This window comes from Hermetia illucens, chromosome 1, assembly GCF_905115235.1.
Source record: "Hermetia illucens chromosome 1, iHerIll2.2.curated.20191125, whole genome shotgun sequence".
NCBI classification, from domain to species: domain Eukaryota; kingdom Metazoa; phylum Arthropoda; class Insecta; order Diptera; family Stratiomyidae; genus Hermetia; species Hermetia illucens.
Genome location: NC_051849.1, coordinates 49,053,269 through 49,071,941, shown reverse-complemented (window position 1 = coordinate 49,071,941; position 18,673 = coordinate 49,053,269). Strand labels below are relative to the sequence as shown.

Genomic DNA, 18,673 nt, shown 5'->3' with positions numbered 1-18,673 from the left:
GGAGTTTCCATATTGTCCAATGTGCCCGAACATGGCAGAGGATTCAGATTATGTGTTATTTTAATGCCAGGGTTTAAAGAGCCTCACTAGAAGCTACAAGACGCACGATCGTAAACACGAATGCATGATAAATTCTGATTCAGCGCGGTGACGTAATACCAAATAGCAGTACCGCGGGACGAAAGAAAAGGAGGTGGTCTTAGAAGGTAAGAGTCCCACATAGCCGCCCGGAAGGGGCCAATGGTGGTTTTTGAAGCTTTTCACTTTCCAACGAAGAAAAAAAGGCACACCGATTTTAATGGTCAAAAATCCCGCACTTTTTGTGGGGTCGATTGTCCAGGCCAAAGTCTTTTAAAAATTCCAATCTCCTTAAAAAAAGACAATGAACCGATTTTAATAAGATGTTGTGTTCAACAAAACGGACAAAGTGGGCATAGTTCGTTGCGGAAAATGCTCCTTTTATGCAAATGTTAACACCAGTCACAACCTCCTCCTCCTGTAAATTGCGGCGACAATTGCCTTAACAGCCTTTGAGGGCGTCGTGTCTTTTTCATGGAGAGGTAGAAGTTCCCAAAACGGCTAGAAAGTAAAGACATTTCTCCTTCTCCTACATATCCCCAAAACTTTGTCAGAAAACGTGAACAATGCAATTTTTCACCGGGGTTGAGGGGACATCCTGTCCCCATTTCCTCGTTACCTTTTCCGAGAAAAAAATTAAACCTTTCTGCTACAACATACAAATAAGTCCACCTTAAGATACCATCACTTTTTAAGGAGGCCCTTCCCTCTGGGGTGACCGCCACAATATATTAAAAGGGTTAGAGAGAGGTGCCTTCTTTTTCGCCTAATATACCCTCCCTATCTATTACCTATTGGTACAGAGCTTAGATTGAAAATTAAAACGTAAAGTTTGGTCGATATCAAAAAGATATCACTTCATCGGGGTTTGGGAGTTGAGTTGATGATTTCAACTTTTACCCTTCATAAAAGGGGCATTCGCATATTTTGTAAGCAAGAGATGCCGAGTTAGCTGGAAATCTCATAAACCGCACCTCACCTGAGACAAAAGATCGTGGGTCTTCCCACCTCGGTCGATCAAATAAAGGACTTTGATTAAAATATTGTACATTATGTTCGATAAGCTATCGCTGGTCAAAAAAACGACAAGTACTTTTACGGCAGCTGGATCAAAACTCCCCAGCTAAGCTTGCCTAGTTTTTAACTAGGTCACCAAAGCTGTCGGTGTTTTCAATATATCGTCAATTTTGGGAGGATGTTGTTTTGATCAGTCAAGTTTGTTGCTAACAACAGAAATCCATTCTTTTTTCCTTTCCATCGAAACTTATTTTTTTAGAGAAATAAGAAAGGCTTTATAGTAGGGCACATTGAACATCTCCGCTACGAATTCAAATTACTTAGAAGATATTGGAACTAAGTGAGTTTCTATTTCTACGAAAAATCTTTTCAAACCGGTATAAAAAAGGACAGTAAATTCCTAATTAAGGAGCGCATAATCAGACGTAATCGGATCCAATGGATCCAGAGACCACGCAAACTTTATTTACATTAATTAGCAACTTGCCTGGAAATATAAGGATGCTCTATAAGATTTAATCTTTCGGTGAAGTAAGTTGGAGTAATCAAAACAGCAGGCAATCATCAAAGCAGTCGCCAACCACAAATTACCATTTGGAAGGAAGAACCGGGTACTCACTATACTATTCAAAATTGCATCCTTTGAAATACTATGGGGTAGGAAACACGCTTGCTTGCGTCAAAAGATTCAAATATTTTTTCCAGGTAATAATTTCAGAGTCCAAATGCTGAGAGCACAGATTTTAAGCCACCCCATCTTGTCTGTAGGGACTTGAAAATAAGCTGAATAGAAACTGCATCGAATGCTGATGCATTTCATTTTTTATCGTCATTTGTGACCATCATAATTTCTGCAAAGATGAAACATTTTCATGGAAATGCGTCATTATAACTTCTAGCAAATCGGAGTTTTCCTAGACTATACTTCTTCCTGGTTAATTAGTCTTCTTTTCCCCAATAGGGAAGGACTGATTTTATGAAACACCGTGCACAGAGGATCTGAGTTTTCATGATAATGACTGGACTGGAAAAATTTCTACTGACTGAAAAAAACGAACGATCTTATGCCAAAGGAATGTTTTTATGAAATGAAAATATAATGCGAAGGGAGTAAAAAAAATATGCAAAATGTGCAATGCAATGGAAATGGTGTATTTGTGGTAATGAAAGTGATGCTGGTGGGGATGAACTATAGTTGCATTAACGTTAAAATATCTACGAAATATAGAACATACTTAAAAGCAGAATGTCCTCGCTGCTTAGCTACCCTTTCCAATACCAGAACATCCTTTCCATGTTCTTGAAGTCGTAACGTGTTCGCTTCGACGTCACGTAAAATACGATTAAAGTACTCCTTATCCACCCGTAATAAATGGCAATTGTTTTCTTTTAGTACAATGGTAGCAGCTCTAGATTAATTGTTGTTAAAATTTGGGAGATTATTAATATTAACATGTTTTGTTAGTATAAAGCGAACTTTTCTACATTTAAAATTTGATGGGTGACACTGTTCAAACTCCAAGGAAGTGTTGAGAAGTAAAATGTAGAGGTAACGACATTTTCCGGCAACAGATTGGAAACTGCAACAATGAAAATTTAATTCAGGTTTGGCAACGTGCTTTGAAAATAAAACGATTTTCAATAGCCCTGGCTATTAGTATTCAACCCATTCAAAACTTCAATGTAGAAAAGCTCATTGTCAATTAATAAAGGAGGCAATCAAGCGAAATTTAATCTTAATTAAATTGTCGATCCGAAAACAATGTCCTCCAGTAACTACTATGTAAATTGAGTGTATTAAAAAAACAAAACAAACCTGAAAAGCAGAAAAAAAAATCCAGACTTACCGTGGCGCATCATTTATTAACGCCAATTTTCCGAAGTCGTCACCTTCCTTGAGGGTAGCTACTGTTCCTTTACCGTGAATTACAACGTCAACGGATCCCTTCAGGAGAATGTACCACGAGCGACCTTCGTCACCTTGATTAAAGACTGTAAGTAGAATCGTGGGAAAACAGAAAACATCATTAAATTTGTCCTGGGTTGAATTGAAGTAAAAAAAATAGAAGGAAGGCATTGTTACTTTTCTCAAGGCAATGATCCTGAACATTGTTTTCCATTGGAATCGGAAAACAGTTTGGGGAAATTTTCGAAATTAATAAATTCTTCTGAAAATGGTTAGCCTTAGGCTGCTTAAGGGACTTTGACTTCGGCTACATAAAGAAAAGCAGAGAAAACTGTGTCATTTTGAAATTACCCGAGTGAAAGCGTCTACCTTTCTGGCTACAGAGAAAAATTGAAATGTTTTGTTAGATACATTTGAGATGTTATTGGGGTAGGTGGTGCGAAGATATTGATATCGATTTTGTGACGACTAAGCTTAAATTCAAAAACCAAACAATTGGCAAGGGCACAAATCGGAATCTACTACAGGACGTTGAACTTTTTAATATTTTAATATCAGCTAGGTAGCAGTAGTTTCTGGCAGGGATATAAAAGCGCGTTCTGCATTTACAGAGAATCCTGTTCAGAAAAAGGTGAATGTATAAGGAAAGTGGATAGAAGACATCATTAAAGGAATTGGAGGCAGGAAGAAGCTGAATGTAGCTGCATTCAAATGCACAGTACGGAGAGAAAATCCCATAAAATATTATGTGAATTCACTTCGGAAGAAATACAGTAAAAAAGAAACAATGCAGAAACTCCTTTATTTTTCAATGTATTTTAAATGTAACGGCAAAAATTGTAAAGGCAATATTCGGAAAGGATTGAGGCATGTACATGGACATGGAAAGTGCCTTGAACTCTCTCTTCCTTGATATAGCTCATAAGGGACAAAGAGATCTTTTTAGGAACACTTCCGGATGATTTAATTCGCAGCGATTCTAAATTCGCATCCACTTAATGTCCACGACACCTCCTCTTGGGCTTGTGTGTGTGTGTGTGGTGGGGGAGAAGCTACAGCTTCTGAGCACTCAGACCGTGTTGGCCCATTGTACTCACCACCCCCATCTAACAGAATATTCCGGATTCGTTTACGTATCGCAAGATTTCCATTAGTGGATGTGATGCTACCCGTCGCAAGTGGAGAACATCGGCACCAAAGGTTTTATGGAAATGCTCCGTGGATTCTGCTTCCTCATTACAGGAGGGACACGTATCATCTTGAGTAATTCCTATTTTCAAAATATGCCCAGCTAGTGAATTATGGCCTGCGAGAATACCCACAATACTCCTGCAAGTCCTCCTGCTTTTCCACAGGATAAACTTTGCGTCACGCATGTTCGGTTCTGGCAAACTTTTCGGTTCCCAGTTTTTGAAGACAGACTTAGCCAATGCTACTGATGCTTCAATTGCTGGTTCCGGTCCCGGCCTAGGAGAGGTTGAACCCTCTTTCGCTAAAGCATCCGTATTGAATCTAGAGATGGAGTTCAAACGGTTTCCGCAGTCCCGAACAACTTTCAAGGCGATCAAAGGACTACTCAATGCCCTCAATGCAGCTTGGCTATCACTGTAGATTGCGATGTGCCTGCCCTTCAACCGGTCGACAATCACCCAGTTTACCGCCCTTAGGATCGCATAAACTTCGGCTTGAAAAGCCGTTGTATATTGTTCCAAAGGAAAAGTCCACTTCTTGTTTTTATTTGAGCGGTAGACTCCAGCTCCCGAACCCTGTTCTGTTTTTGAACCATCGGTGTAGAAGACATGCATTCCTCTGGGACTTCTCAGTTCTATCTACGCTTCAGGGTAACTTTATATCTTCTAACAAATAGATGTATGGGGACACGAGGATCGGAAGGCATTGCTAGAACTGGATTCAGTACTTTCAGTAACTCTTCCAATGCTTTGTGCCTCCCACATCCATTGATTCCCCATAGTTCTAATTGAATTAGTCTATGAGCTGCTCTCATTGCAGTGCTTTGAATAAATATATTCAGGGGCTGCAAATTGGATAGTGGATTCAGAGCTGCGCCGGATGTCGTGTTCATGGGACCAGTGACACCCAGACACACAGTTCCTTGCAGTGCGGCCAGTTTACGGTGAAAACCTTTTTGTCTCACCTTAACCCACCACACTACGGATTCATAAACGAACATCAGACTAATGACGGCAACGTATATCCACATTACCACTAGAGGCCTGGTTGTCCGGATAGCTCAGTGGTTAGAGCACTAGGCTGTCATACGGAAGGTCGCGGTTCAAATCTCACTGGTGGCAGTGGAATTTGCATCGTGATTTGACGTCGGATACCAGTCGACTCAGCTGTGAATGAGTACCTGAGTCAAATCAGGGTAATAATCTCGGGCGAGCGCAATGCTGACCACATTGCCTCCTAGTGTACCGTTACGGTCTTGAATGAAGTGCTCTAACACACTTCAAGGCCCTGATCCAATATGGATTGCTGCGCCAACGATTATTATTATTATTATTACTAGAGGCCTGCGTCCCCATGTCTAGGTAAAAGTCCGTCTGCATAACCCATAAGCAGTGAGAGCTCGTTTCATCTTTACCTCTACATGTTTGTTTCAAAGAAGGTTTTTATCTAGAGTGACTCCCAGATATTTCACTTCTTCGGAGAGTTGAAGGGTAGTACCCCTCATATCAGGGAGGCAAACTTCAGAACTGAGAGGCCATGTCTGAGACACCAGCTGTCTATCAAATGAACGGCACATTTTATACTTCTATACCCCGTTCCAAGATCCCGATCAACAGCAAGCACAGCCACGTCATCTGCATAAGGTTGAGCGTGTATTGGTAAATTTTGCAGTTCGCATAGCAGTGAGTCGATCAGCACACTCCACAGAAGTGGTGAAAGCACACCTCCTTGGGAGCAGCCCTTCATTGGTTCTGCAGTCAGGTAGCGATCGACACCTACCTCAGCGCACAGCAATCTTTGCGTTAGCATAGCATGGATCCACTTAATTAAAGCATCATCAACCCATGCTCTCTGGCAGCATCACAAAGTTTCCGAAAAGGTGCACAGTCAAAAGCCCCTTCAATGTCCACGAACACCCCCTTTGCGTACTCACCATTCAAAGCCGCATCCCCTATCTTTGTAACCAAAGAATGAAGAGCAGACTCACGGGATTTTCGACGCTGATAAGCATGTAGGTTTTCACTAAGTGGGTGCGACCTAAGTGCGTTTCCACGAATGTGACGATCCATCAGTCTCCCCAAACATTTCAGCAAGAATGAAGTCAAGCTGATCTGTCTGAAGTTCTTTGGTCTAGAATAGTCATCATTCCCAGGTTTCGGTATGAAGACTACCTTAACCTATTGCCAGGAGGAAGGCACGTAGCCCAGAGCAAGACATCCTCGAAAAATATTTCTTAGAGTTTGCCCTAAATGCTCCATACCTTCCTTTAGCATTGCCGGATAGATGTCATCCATACCAAGTGTTTTGAAATGTTCAAAGGACAGTATGGCAGCTCTCACCTTTGCATGGGCTTAGAACCCACGTTATCAAAAAGAAGAAGCCAAGACAGCTTAACCATTTCATCGAGTACAGAGACACCTAATCAGACGGTGGTTCACCGCTGCCTTCGGATCAGCATGACCGAAGCGGTTCGCAAGTCTTAAACACTTCGTTTTATAATTCGCGAAACATGAAACGAAACCGCTAAGCAGTCTTCGTCTCCAGTTTTTGATAGCTTGGGTGCTAACCCCGGAAGCAGGGATCCATGAACCAAAATATTGGGAGCAAGCTGCTCAACATTTAGTCGGGTCTGGCATGAAATTGATGCGGACTTAGGATCCCTCAGTTTCTAACCAAAAATTCTAGTTCGGGCCAAGCTTTGCTCTGAAGAAGGGCGAATTTACGGTCGATATAATTCGCACTCACATTATGTTTTGTGTGGAAATGTTTCCAAATAAAAAGGAGCGTTTAACACCTGTGAAACGCTTGGATCATGCTGCTCCGAGGGCAGAGACAGTATTTGGGGAGTTGACTACGTCGTGAACGATATCACCAAGCCGCTTAAACACTACTTTATAGAGAACACAGTTGGTGACTCCATAACAGATTCGCAGTGAGTTCTAGGAAGACTAAACTATTTATGTTTGAACGTTAGATATGGCAACTACCTGCAAGCCACCTTATCAAGGATGGAGGTCCCGCTGGCATAAACAGTCTAGCAACGGTCAAGTACCTTATCAAGGGTGAAAATCCAACTGGCAGAAACGGTCAAATAGGATACCAACATTGTATAACAGACCGTGTCAAATGGGCAAAGTAGTTTTTGAGGAAAGTCTTTATATACCTTTCTGGAATGTATCGCAGTCGGAGGTCCGTCCACGAAGCCAGTCTAGTTCTAGAGGTAGAACAGATTGCGTCGGATTTAAATACGCGTCAATATTTACCACTTGAAGGAATTGCTCTGTTATACATTATGCAGTATGGTTGTATAATTTAGTGTAAAATAAACGCTTATATGAAAGTTATAGGACGGGTTTTCGTTTCGTGGTAAGCAATCCAGTGATAGGAGCTACATCAAGCAAGAACGTAGCAACTGGTGACAGTGGTGGTGGGATTGAGTAAGCCAAAATGGTTACATTCGAGGATTTAAGTATGGAGCAACTCAAGGTCAGCTGGCGTTATTAGGACTTTCTACAACGGAGAACAGAGTGGAATTACGAAAGAGATTTCGCGACTTTGCAGTTGTGAGGTGATAACGTTCTGGAACGTGAAGTTCAGTATGGTCCTGCATCGACTATCGAGAGTCTCGAGCTCTCGAGCATGCAGGAAAAATTAATGGATGAGTCGACTAGAAATCAACAGGAATAATCTAGAAAGCAACAGACGAATTTCTAAGACAACAAAATAAAAGCAGTCAAAACTTATAGAGGGAATGGGAAAATGCTATAACGTCTATTAAGGAAGATATAAGGCACCACTTAGAAGACTTCACGATCAGACTGAGATTACTATAGATCAAAAGGGAAAAATTCAAGAATTAACAGAAAAACAAACAAAAAGTGAAAAGCATTTGGAGGCAGGCATCAAAAAAGAAAGAACTGCAGAGTGACGAGATGAAAAGCCAATGTATCAGGAAGTGAATATACAGAAGGAAGTGATACAGCGTGAGAACGCTAATGAAATTCTAAAGCCGATGGAAGAGATGGTCGAAGAAATTAAAAAATGGCAGGGGGAGTTGACAAGTTGAATGAAAGTACCAGGATATTCGAGAACCACAAGAAGTGATCAGTCAGGAGGCGACTAAACAACAGGAGCGAAACAAACGCGAAGCAGTAGACCATGGAGAGGAGTTCATAGGGGAAGGTGTAAAATGACAGGAGGAGGCCATGCAAGAAGGTAGGGAACAGGAGAAAAAAAATTGTAAGCAGGGTGAGCATACCTGGCAGGATAGTGTCGGAGTAGAGCCGGAGGGGATGACTATTCAAGAGGTGATAAGTTGGCAGACGGAAATTGTATAGTGGCGAGAATCGCTTCGAGACGAGAGACATTTAAGGATATAGGTAGCAACAGGCATATGTTGGACGGCAAGGAAACTAATAACAGTGTACAACTCGCTAAATATGCCAAAGTGCATACCACAAAACATTCGAGCTGTATTCAGGGGAACCAAGAAATCTATTCTAAGTTTCAAAATAGCATGTAGTTGTATTAAACAGTACGCCGCTGGAATGGTCCACATTGGAAAGGTTGCCTCTCGTTTGAAAGATGTGACTTCAGTACGCGAATGCGGTATTCTGAAGCGGTATTGATTAACGGTACCGACGTAGAAAGTAAGAAGCCGGGAAACGTTACCAAAGAGTCCAACTGAGGCCCCGAATGCATACTAAGTGAAGAAAAGTAGAGACTGGATAGCGGACATATTGCTGAAGAGAATGTGATCCTAGCATAGGCGATGTAAACGTCCACTGTCCACTGTCAAACCAGATACAGTTGCGGATTTAACCTTTTAAGCGTTTCAACTGGCGCGTAAAATGCCTCGGGATGCGAACTAGGGACGGAGGGACCTCACACATTCAAAGTTAAAAGCAGCAAGATTTGTTAACAAAGCTTCTAAGTACAGGTCCGAGTCGTTTGAAAGTGTATTCGGCTAGCAAACGCTAAATATGAGGAATGTTTATAAATCAGTCAATCAGGTCCCCAGTTAGTTAACTCGCCTAATTGAGAATGGCCTCTTGAAAAAACTTCTTTGGTACGATGTCAACGAATGGCCAAGAAGTATAATACATTGCGGCAACAGCTATTTTGCAAGGTTGCTCTATCCCGGAACGTTATGTATGACGGAATGCTATCCCCTCGACGTGCCAGAGAATGAAACGTTAATTGATTTTATAGATGACCTGGCAGCGGTTGTAAATACGATTCACCCCAAAGAACTGAACTTGGCATTCGAAACCTGTGGATAATTAGTTATGCTAATCTGAGATGATTATGCCCGAAGGCAGGCAGCAAGAAATAGTTCATCCCTAGTGAGGATGATGATTAATATCGCAATATCAGAGGGCCAAGGTATAGTTAGTGGCTATTTATTGAAAAAGCAGGGAAATTCATTGTGTTATACACGCAGGCCCGTAGAAAGTAAATCCGGGTCAGGGTGAAAACTGTGGGAAAAATAAGATCTCGGATGAAAGTTATACGAGTCTGGGGTAAAAATCACGTGCCCCCTCCCTAATATCCCTTTTGTCCATAGAAATTTTTACACCCAGCCCCCCGAAAAATCCGGGCCCAACTTAGCTGCCCGATAAAGAAGGAAGGAATACTTTAAGAGGCTTAGAAATAAATTTCCGTAAAATAGCGATAGACCTTACAAAAATGAGGACGTGCTGAATGAGGCCTTAATTTCTTAGTATTTTGGCGGTAGACCATCCAGGATAATGCTCAATATAGGTTACTATGCTGCGTTTAGAGCCACGGTTATAAGCTCTACCTTGCTTTACGAAATGAAAATATAAGAAATAGCACTATATGCATGCAATCGGTGTGATTTACAGAGAAGCACTGAAAGTATAGCTTGTCTTTGGAAACAACTCGAAGATGATGCCCATCGACATCTTGACAGATAGAAGTAGTAAAAACTTCATTTCTTCACAGATAAAGAGCACCTCAAGGGAGAAATCAATAAGTAGATGGCAGCAGCCTCATCACCTTAAGCGATGTAAGTGTAGACGCGTGGGGAAATCAATTATAATCTCAGCCAGTTTCCCCGTGTCATGGAAGGTGCTGCGAGTTCCCCTTCAAGTTTAAATTAGGTACTTCTATGAGCGATACCATGAATGTCACGTTGTGGATAGAATCCGGCTCAATAGGCGGGTCATTTAATCCGTTTGGATGAGGATGATCCAACCCGGAAAGTCTATAAGGGCAATATCTATGGTAGAAAAAGAAGACGAGGCAGACCCTGCCTAAGATGGAGCGATGGCGTACGACAGGACGCCAGGCTGCTTTTAGGGATATCGAATTAGTGGACCCCGGCGCAAAACCGAGATGTCTGGAGTTCCTTATTAAGGCAGGCCTAGACGGGATAATGGTTGTTGTGCCGTTGATGATGACGATGATGTGAATACGTACATTGAGGGGCTAAGTAATTTTACTATTTCTCATTCATATGGCATTTCTTTTTCAAAAATGTGGCTTCAGCGTCCTATTTACATTCCTTACGGGGAAGCATAATGAGCACTAAAGCCGAAAGGTTCTTTTCCAAAAGTAGCAGTCGACAATTATTCAACCCTAATTATATTCAACTCACGTATTGTTCCCGCCTGCGCATGTGCTTCAAAAACAATTATCGACGCTAGTTCACGTTTAATACTAGTTGATAAATGACTCAGCGCTGCTATATGCAAAAGTTCCTCGAAGACTAATTCTAATTCCTCCTGTGTCCTTTCGTGTGACCTAGAAGAGAAAAAAACAAATAAACGTTCAAGTACCAAGCAAGCAATCCTGAAACTTGTTTTTGTAACAAAATATATTTAACGTGAAGAAAGTCCTTACGGTTTTCTCAAAATCATTCGTAGCGTAGCATCTGGTCCTCGATGTAAGAGGTTACTTAAAGCTTCTCGAACGTGCTCATTGGCGGCGTTTATATCATCACTTTGTGGAGGACCGCCGCCCGTTCCCTCCTCATCAACACGAAACCGATACAAAAAGCACTTATCCTTAAATGGTTGTTCCTTATTAACTGGAATTCGAAACGAGTCATGAATTTGCATAATGTGCCATCGCTATAAGCTTTCGTTTCATCTTGTGATTCACAATTCTTACCATGTGCCAAGACTCCTTCCTCTAGGAGGGCCTGCCACATCCCCGCTGCCTGGGCTCTGGTGTGAACTATGGGCGATAAATTCTGGAGCCAGTCAACCAACTCCGTTCCTGGGGCACACTTTCTAATTAATTTTCCAGACACCTTCAAAGTCCGACGTCGTTGTTAGCAAGGAGAGCGCCAAGTTTTTGCGTGGAACGAATGGATTAAATGTGGCCATGAAGAGGTAAAGAAACAGAGAAAGGTCAATATCAGGAGTCGTGTACTATTAACGGGGATTAAACGTGGGGATTGTTGAACGTAGAAAATGGGTCGGTGTTTCTTATATGTATACCCAAACAGTTTTGTAATTTGCAGTTTGGTATTTGAATTTGGTATATTTAGTTTGTTCTTTGCATCTAATATTAATGTCTGGGAAAGTTGAATGAAGACAAACAACCCGGTACACCATCTAAGGGTCAACTTTCAAATTCTCCCCCTACTTACCTTTCTATCACGAAGACAGCTACCACTATCAGCAACGAGAAGAGTTCTGAGCGCCCATCCCATCCGGGACATAGCAGGACTCGGTGACTGGAAAGACATTAACAGGACATCGTTACAACCTCTAAAAAGTTCATTTTCCGATACTATCAGAGCCACAGGAATCTCTCCTTCTGATCCGATACTTACTTTCCCGTGAAACTTTGGTATTAAAACCAGAACATAAAATAAGTGCACTCACCTCAGTTATTGGGAACGCCGGATTGGGGTGATCTGGACTCAGTGGCCGTTTCGTGGGTGATGGGGGCGCTGCAGGACTTACGCCCTGACCGAAACCTGTAGAATTTTATTAAAACACCATTAAAATTCACTCCAAGTGTGCTCAGTGGGGATGTTACATGGGGTAATGTAATGTAATTAAAGTCATAAAATATTATGATGCTCGTAAAATTCAATTAATATTTCCTCCCTGAAAGCTGGCAAGTAAATCATTTCTATCGAGATTATAGGGGCGGACCAGAGAAGATGATCTTCAGGATGTCGAGATTGATAAGTCCAGGCAATAGTATTAATGTCATATTCAAGGAGAGCCGGAATGGCCTTCCGAGGAGAAGGTCGGGAGTATTATGAATAAAATTTCTTAAGAGCTTTAATTAAATCTTTACGGAAAGCAAAACTGAATATGAAATGCTATTTTAATGGATGAAAACATCTGGAATATACTTTGCAGGTACAGACGGCATAAGCTACTAGCATTGCCCTTTGAAATGGGGATGCACTAAATCCGGTCAAGGTATCAACTTCAAAGCTATAACTTGACCCATATCATAGGAAACAGTTTCAAGACGTACTAGTCAACTTGGAATTAGTTAACTCATTTTGCAGCTTGGAATCAGAAGAAATACGCCAATGAGTTGAGGCTTTGGGATACACTCAAAGTCTTTCCTGCTTATTGCAAGAGGTGACTAAAAAATGCAGATTTTGAAACTCTATTGCTACCGAAACGTCAGCGACGCCTTAGATACGGAATGACCTCGCGCTGAAGACCTTTGGCTATCGAAAATCGGCTGTGGTTGGTTTATGGAACGTAGAGTTCTCCTCTCCCGTTTGAGACGATGTCCTATTGTACTCTGGAAAGCCGACTGGTAGTCGACGCAAATGGGGTGTTAGGTTGTTTCTGATAGCTACCTTAAAGCACGATTTTTTAACCTGGGAGCCGGCTACTGACGGAAGCATCACGATTCTGCAATGCTATGCACCAACGGAAACTTCTAATATGGTGGAGAAGGCTGCTTTCTATGAGCAATTGCACACAGTTTTGGAGAGACTTCCTAAAGGTGACATTATGATCGTGATGGATAATCTGAATTTTAAAATGGGCTCAGCCTCTTGCTCGAACATGTGATGGAGAAATACAGTCTTGTTTGCTATTGGTATTGCTACAGAGCCTGCCATATGGTCAGTTGTGTTTCAACTGACCGACACAGCATGAGTAATCAGGTCGACACTTTGAGATCAGCAATAAATTTACGAGTTGTCTTCTGGATGTGCGTAACAAGAAAGGACCCTCATCTGATGGTTACTTATGTTCGTTAATGTGATGCGTCCGCCACTTCTCGCAGCCGTTATAGTAGGGGGGTCGTAGATTGGTGCAACTTCCAATGCCTCGTCATTGATGGCACATTGCTCGAGCGCACAGCCAGTGACAAGGCCAGTTGGGTTTCAACTAACCGACGTCTCACGAGCAATCGGATCGCGCGATCACAGGTAGCTTTGGAAGCTGTTTCCTAGATGTGCGTAACAAGAGAGGCGCTGACGTCAGCTTCGACAGGGATCACCATCTGATGGTCGCTCATGTTCATTGGCGTGTTGCGTCCGCCGCTTCTCGCAGGGTGGGAGAGCTTCAATTCCCTAAATTCAATATCGTTCGCCTATATGAGATACAGCTGCCGATCGACAGTGAAAGAACTATCTTACTGATCGGACGGCGGATGCACTGAGTAACCCGCCGCAGATTGCAATGATTTCAGAAGTGTATGCTGCATCACTAAGGAGCTTGTATGCGGTCGCTACCCTTTTGATGGTCCTGCGGTGGAAGTTATCGGTCAACACTTCATTCACGATGACGAAGAGCTATAAAGGTTGAAGCAATACTTCATCACGGTTCTTAAGCGTATACCACTTGGGGAAGTTCCATCTCTTATGGATGAAATGGCTAGTCATCATAACACGCGGATACGGAATGTTCCTCTAAGCAGAAAGAAATCAATGTGGCTATCAATGCACCCAAATGGAGTAAGGACGCTGGGCATGATGGTCTCTGCGCAGATTTATTTATCGCTGCACCAACAAAACAAATTTCTGAGTCTGGTAGGTCATCGTGCAATATCCATTTGCATTAAGGGACGAACATCGAAGGCGTCGACCAATTTGTATGTCTAGGAAGCGTCATTTCTTCCGACGGCCCGACGCATCAGCAGTACTGGGTCCGCTTTCGCTACCCTGTCTAAAATATAGAAATGCAGTTATCTCAACCCCAAGATACAGTTGAAACTATTCTGTGCTAATGTTGTTTCTTTATTGCTATATGGAAGCAGCACATGGAAAGTGACCCCCACTGCAATTCGAAAGCTCCAAGCCTTTGTGTTCACTTGTCTGCGTCGCATCATCGGAATACGCTAGCCGGGCACTATTGTAAACCCGGCGGACATTCCTGTCGTGGGGGATATGATCCGAAGATGAAAGTGGCAGCGGATAGTTCACACATTAAGGAGGGACGAGAATTGTATTGCAGTGGAATCCACTCTCCCATGGTGGCCGGCGAATAGATGGGGGAAGGTCGGGAAGTCCTGGTGGGTTCTGAAGTGCATTTCGGGTTACCGCGAGCGATGACGCGAAGGTGTGGACCAGGAAGAGTCTGCGAGGAATGTCATAAGGACAATATCGTAAGAGACAATGGAGTAGGCCCTGCTTTCTATGACGCAAATTCAACCTTTGAATATGGTTAGGTCCTAGCCGGTTATCGCACCACTAATGGCGATGATGTTTCTCCCCATGTTCTTATAAATCTTAGATGCATTTCCAAATAACTTAAACGTTAGATTTCCTTTTCATTGATGGGTATGATTTGAGTGTTTGTCGTCATGTATGGCTGCGCTGTGCGTTGAGCAATTGCTTCATGGCCCGAGGTATTAGACTCATCAACACCACATATCATATGGATTCCCAGTGCCGCCCAGAGGAAAGATACGCGTACTCCCTTTAGTTCGACAGCCAACAAGAGTAAACCACAGGTCAACCTCTCGGAGTACCAACCAATAAAAGATGAACCCCAACGACCTTATTACGTTTGTAGTTTTTCTTCATCTTAAAGAAAGGCAGTTTACTCACTCGTTCGAAAGAATTGTTTCCTAAAACGTTTTCAGTTTCAGCACTTGAATTATAAACCAAGCCCGAACTTACACTTCTATTTCTGCTACTATGGCTCAAAAAATAATTCGAAACTAACTAAAATGAATGCTGGTCAATTAGTAATAACGATAGGCATTTTCTTGCTTCCAGTTAGGTAGACGTGCCTTTAGTTCTGTGCACTTTTCACAACCTCTGACTCATATTACAAACTATGAAATTAATGGAGTGAATACAAATAAGCTGAGTGATGAATCCAAGATATAATTGCTTGAAGGGGGTTCAGGTACTATTTCGGCGAATAGAAAACTTACGGCGGGATGTCTATGAGAGACACTTAAAAACCAACTATAAACTACGACAAAGTTCAAGGAAAAGCAATTGGCCAACGAGCGTTGTATTTCCGATATCACTTACTTATTTTTGATGTAATTTTTCGTACAACTATGTATTTATCGTGGTGACGAACATTAAAGTCAAAAAGTATACTCATAATCCTAAAAGGGATTACAGTTCATATTTCGTGAAAGAAGTTTAACTGCGCATTGTACATTGAAAATCCGTACGCCAAATCGCTTCTATAATTACCTATTTCCAAGAAGGAAATTCATCTTTTCGTATCGATAAAATATTTCCCATCAGTTGGGAAGCTAATGGATTCAGTGGAGATAACCACAAAGTGATAAAAGTCGTGAACGATGCATACTTCGATCTAATTTAAAATAATATCTTCGAACAAACACCCAAAATGAGTTTCGAAGAAAACCCAAAATTATCATAAAATATTGCTCCCTCTGGATAATCTACTGTCCTTTAAAACCATTTAAATCAGTCAAACTATATAACTTCGCTTTAACCAGGCATCTACGACACACTCAGTGCCAGAAGAACTCATGCGTTGGGTTCAATTGCTCTACCACGACCCGAAAAGTAAAGTTTGAAGTGTGGCGGGTGTATCAATACCGCTTCATGTCTCTGTTGTTCATCAAGGAAGCGCCCCCTCACCACTCTTCTTTGTTCTTGTTATGGACACCGTCACACAGGGTATCTAACGTCCAGCGCCCTATACCCCGCTTTATGCAGATGATGTTTTCCTAACGTCTAAGAATAAGAATGATCTCGAGCAACTTGTCCAAAAATGGAACCATCACCTCATGCAACACGGTCTCAGATTGAATCTGAATAAAACTCAATTTTTGACGACCAATCCCCATGAAACAGGCATAATCACTGTCAACGGCACTAACCTGTCCAAAACTGGGCAATTTAAATACTCTATCAGCCAATGGAGAACTGCGTTATGAAATTACGTCACACATTAATGCAACCTGGATGAAGTGGCGTTCCACAACTGGTGTTCTTCTGATCAACGTATCAACGAATGTCTCCAATCTAAAATCGCCCGCAATGTCGTCCGTCCTGTTGCTCTCTATGGTTCTGAGTGTTAGCTGAATATAAAAGACTATGAACAGCGTCTCGCGGTAATGGAGACAAAGATGTTGCGCTGGACTAGTTGCGTGACACGTTTTAATCACATCGAAAATGAAGAGATCCGCGATCGGTATGGGGTTGGACCGATCGTGGAAAAACTGCGAGAGTCGTCTTCGATGGTATGGTCACATAATTCGCGCTAACGAGAATTCACTTGCCAAGGTGGGTATAAACATCGAAGTCGGTGGTAAGCGACCAAAAGACCGGATGAAACAACGGCGGCTGGATAGGAATTTAAAAGCCTCGCGATTGCATCCAGATGAGGTTTTTGATAAAATAAAGTGGCTACACCGGTCAACTAGGCATCTATGAATTGATTCAAAGAAAGCTTCCAACTTTCTCAAAATTTGAATTGCCCTTCAAAACAAGCTGCTCGTATTCAGGAAACCATTGTCCTATCTGCGAATTCAGTGAAACGAGTAAATAACTGCCAGTCCAGCTTTCCATTTCGGCAAATAATACATATGTAAATGCAATGAATTTTTTAACTCACTTATTGCTATATCAATTGCAACACGAGATGTATGCAACAGTGAAATCATGTTTTATCGATCTTTGATTGCACTTGATTCACATATTTTTGTTGTCGAAAATGAACTCATTTATGTGCTGCATACAAAATAACTTTTTATCGAAATTCACGTGAATTCACAAACAATCGGCAATTTTAACGCAAATGGATATAAATCCATTTCAAGGCGGAATTACGACAAAATATCAACAAAATGGGTTAAACCCGTCGCGGTCGACTTTAGTAAACAGTCTAAACGTTGAGCGTTCGATCCGGTATCTAATCTTATCGCACATCACAGCAATCTACGAGTACCAATATCGGAGTAAACCGAGAGTATCAAAACCCAACAAAAATTCCAAGCACATACATAAATCAACAAAACGCTTACGAACCATTTGCGGACTTAAATGAGATAATTTTCAGGTAATTGTCGACAACGACGTTGACAATGCCAACAAGAACGACAGCGCCGATATTACATTACTTTTGTTACAGGAGATGAAAACGGAAGGTAGGAATTTAGTATTCCGCACGCAAGATGCTCAAGAGTAAGAAAATATATACATCGCAATACACTACTACCTAAGTTGGTGGAGAAAAGATATTTGTTGGAATCAGAGATGAAAAATTTGGTGAATTCCTCTCCTATTCTTCAATTATCTTTTTAGAGTGCGTAAACTGCTATATTTGAACAGATGAAACATCTATTTTTTTCCAGTTGCAATGGAAACTTTCGTTGCCCGGATAGCAGGGAATTATTTCTTTTTGTTGCAAAGAAGTAGCATTCCCAGTTATTGTCATCACATCCATAACTACCCCCTTTGTACACTAATCGAGCTGGATTTTCGGCAACGGTTCCAATCATGTTACCCTTCAATCGCTTTGACGACAAAATTGTGTATGCCTCAAAAGTCTAACCTGGATCATTTTCTAAGGCACACACAATGTCGGAGTTTAATAAAGTTCCAACCGTAATCCTGGAAATTCGTTGGTTCATAGTTGTCCTTGCCTATAAATTACTACGTGATTAACGTTCACCTCCCTGCAAACAGAAGATGTGCCCGTTTCCGTTCCCAAGACGATTTAAAATAATATCTTTTTTCATAGTCATCTCCATCCTTCCAGGCCTAGCCAAACTATTCAGGAAGGTTATCAAATCCCAGGTTTATATTTCGATAGTAGTGACATTATCTCCGACTATCTAATCGTCAACCAACAAATCTTACTCGGTATCAACGGAAGATATTTATGATAGCTTTCTTTCTTAATTTAAGAAAACTTTTCGACTCCAAATGGCAGGATTGGCTCATTTACAAGTTAACAAACACTCTCATTATCCTCAACTTCCACCGTTACCTCTGCTGTTAACATTTGGTTTTTGAAGGTTTTGTTTACTTGAAGTACTCGTTCTTTGAAACTACCCAAATACTCTCCGTAACCATATTTTGAA

General features: G+C 41.7%; 1 protein-coding gene across 9 annotated transcripts in view; it reads right to left on the bottom strand.

Annotated features, from left to right (window-relative positions):
• The window catches only part of LOC119649168 (rap guanine nucleotide exchange factor 4), a 313,803-nt gene that overhangs the window by 28,554 nt on the left and 266,576 nt on the right, over window positions 1-18,673 (bottom strand). For 7 of the 9 annotated variants that reach the window (XM_038051199.1, XM_038051217.1, XM_038051255.1 and 4 more), the window contains 7 exons: window positions 12,052-12,146; window positions 11,814-11,900; window positions 11,330-11,471; window positions 11,060-11,246; window positions 10,815-10,960; window positions 2,943-3,087; window positions 2,331-2,504 (listed from right to left, as the gene is read on the bottom strand). In XM_038051199.1, coding sequence (XP_037907127.1) covers window positions 2,331-2,504; window positions 2,943-3,087; window positions 10,815-10,960; window positions 11,060-11,246; window positions 11,330-11,471; window positions 11,814-11,900; window positions 12,052-12,146 — 976 coding nt within the window. Of the gene's footprint in view, window positions 1-2,330; window positions 2,505-2,942; window positions 3,088-10,814; window positions 10,961-11,059; window positions 11,247-11,329; window positions 11,472-11,813; window positions 11,901-12,051; window positions 12,147-17,202; window positions 17,496-18,673 lie in introns of those variants that run through there. The other 2 variants (XM_038051262.1, XM_038051205.1) reach the window with 2 other exon arrangements.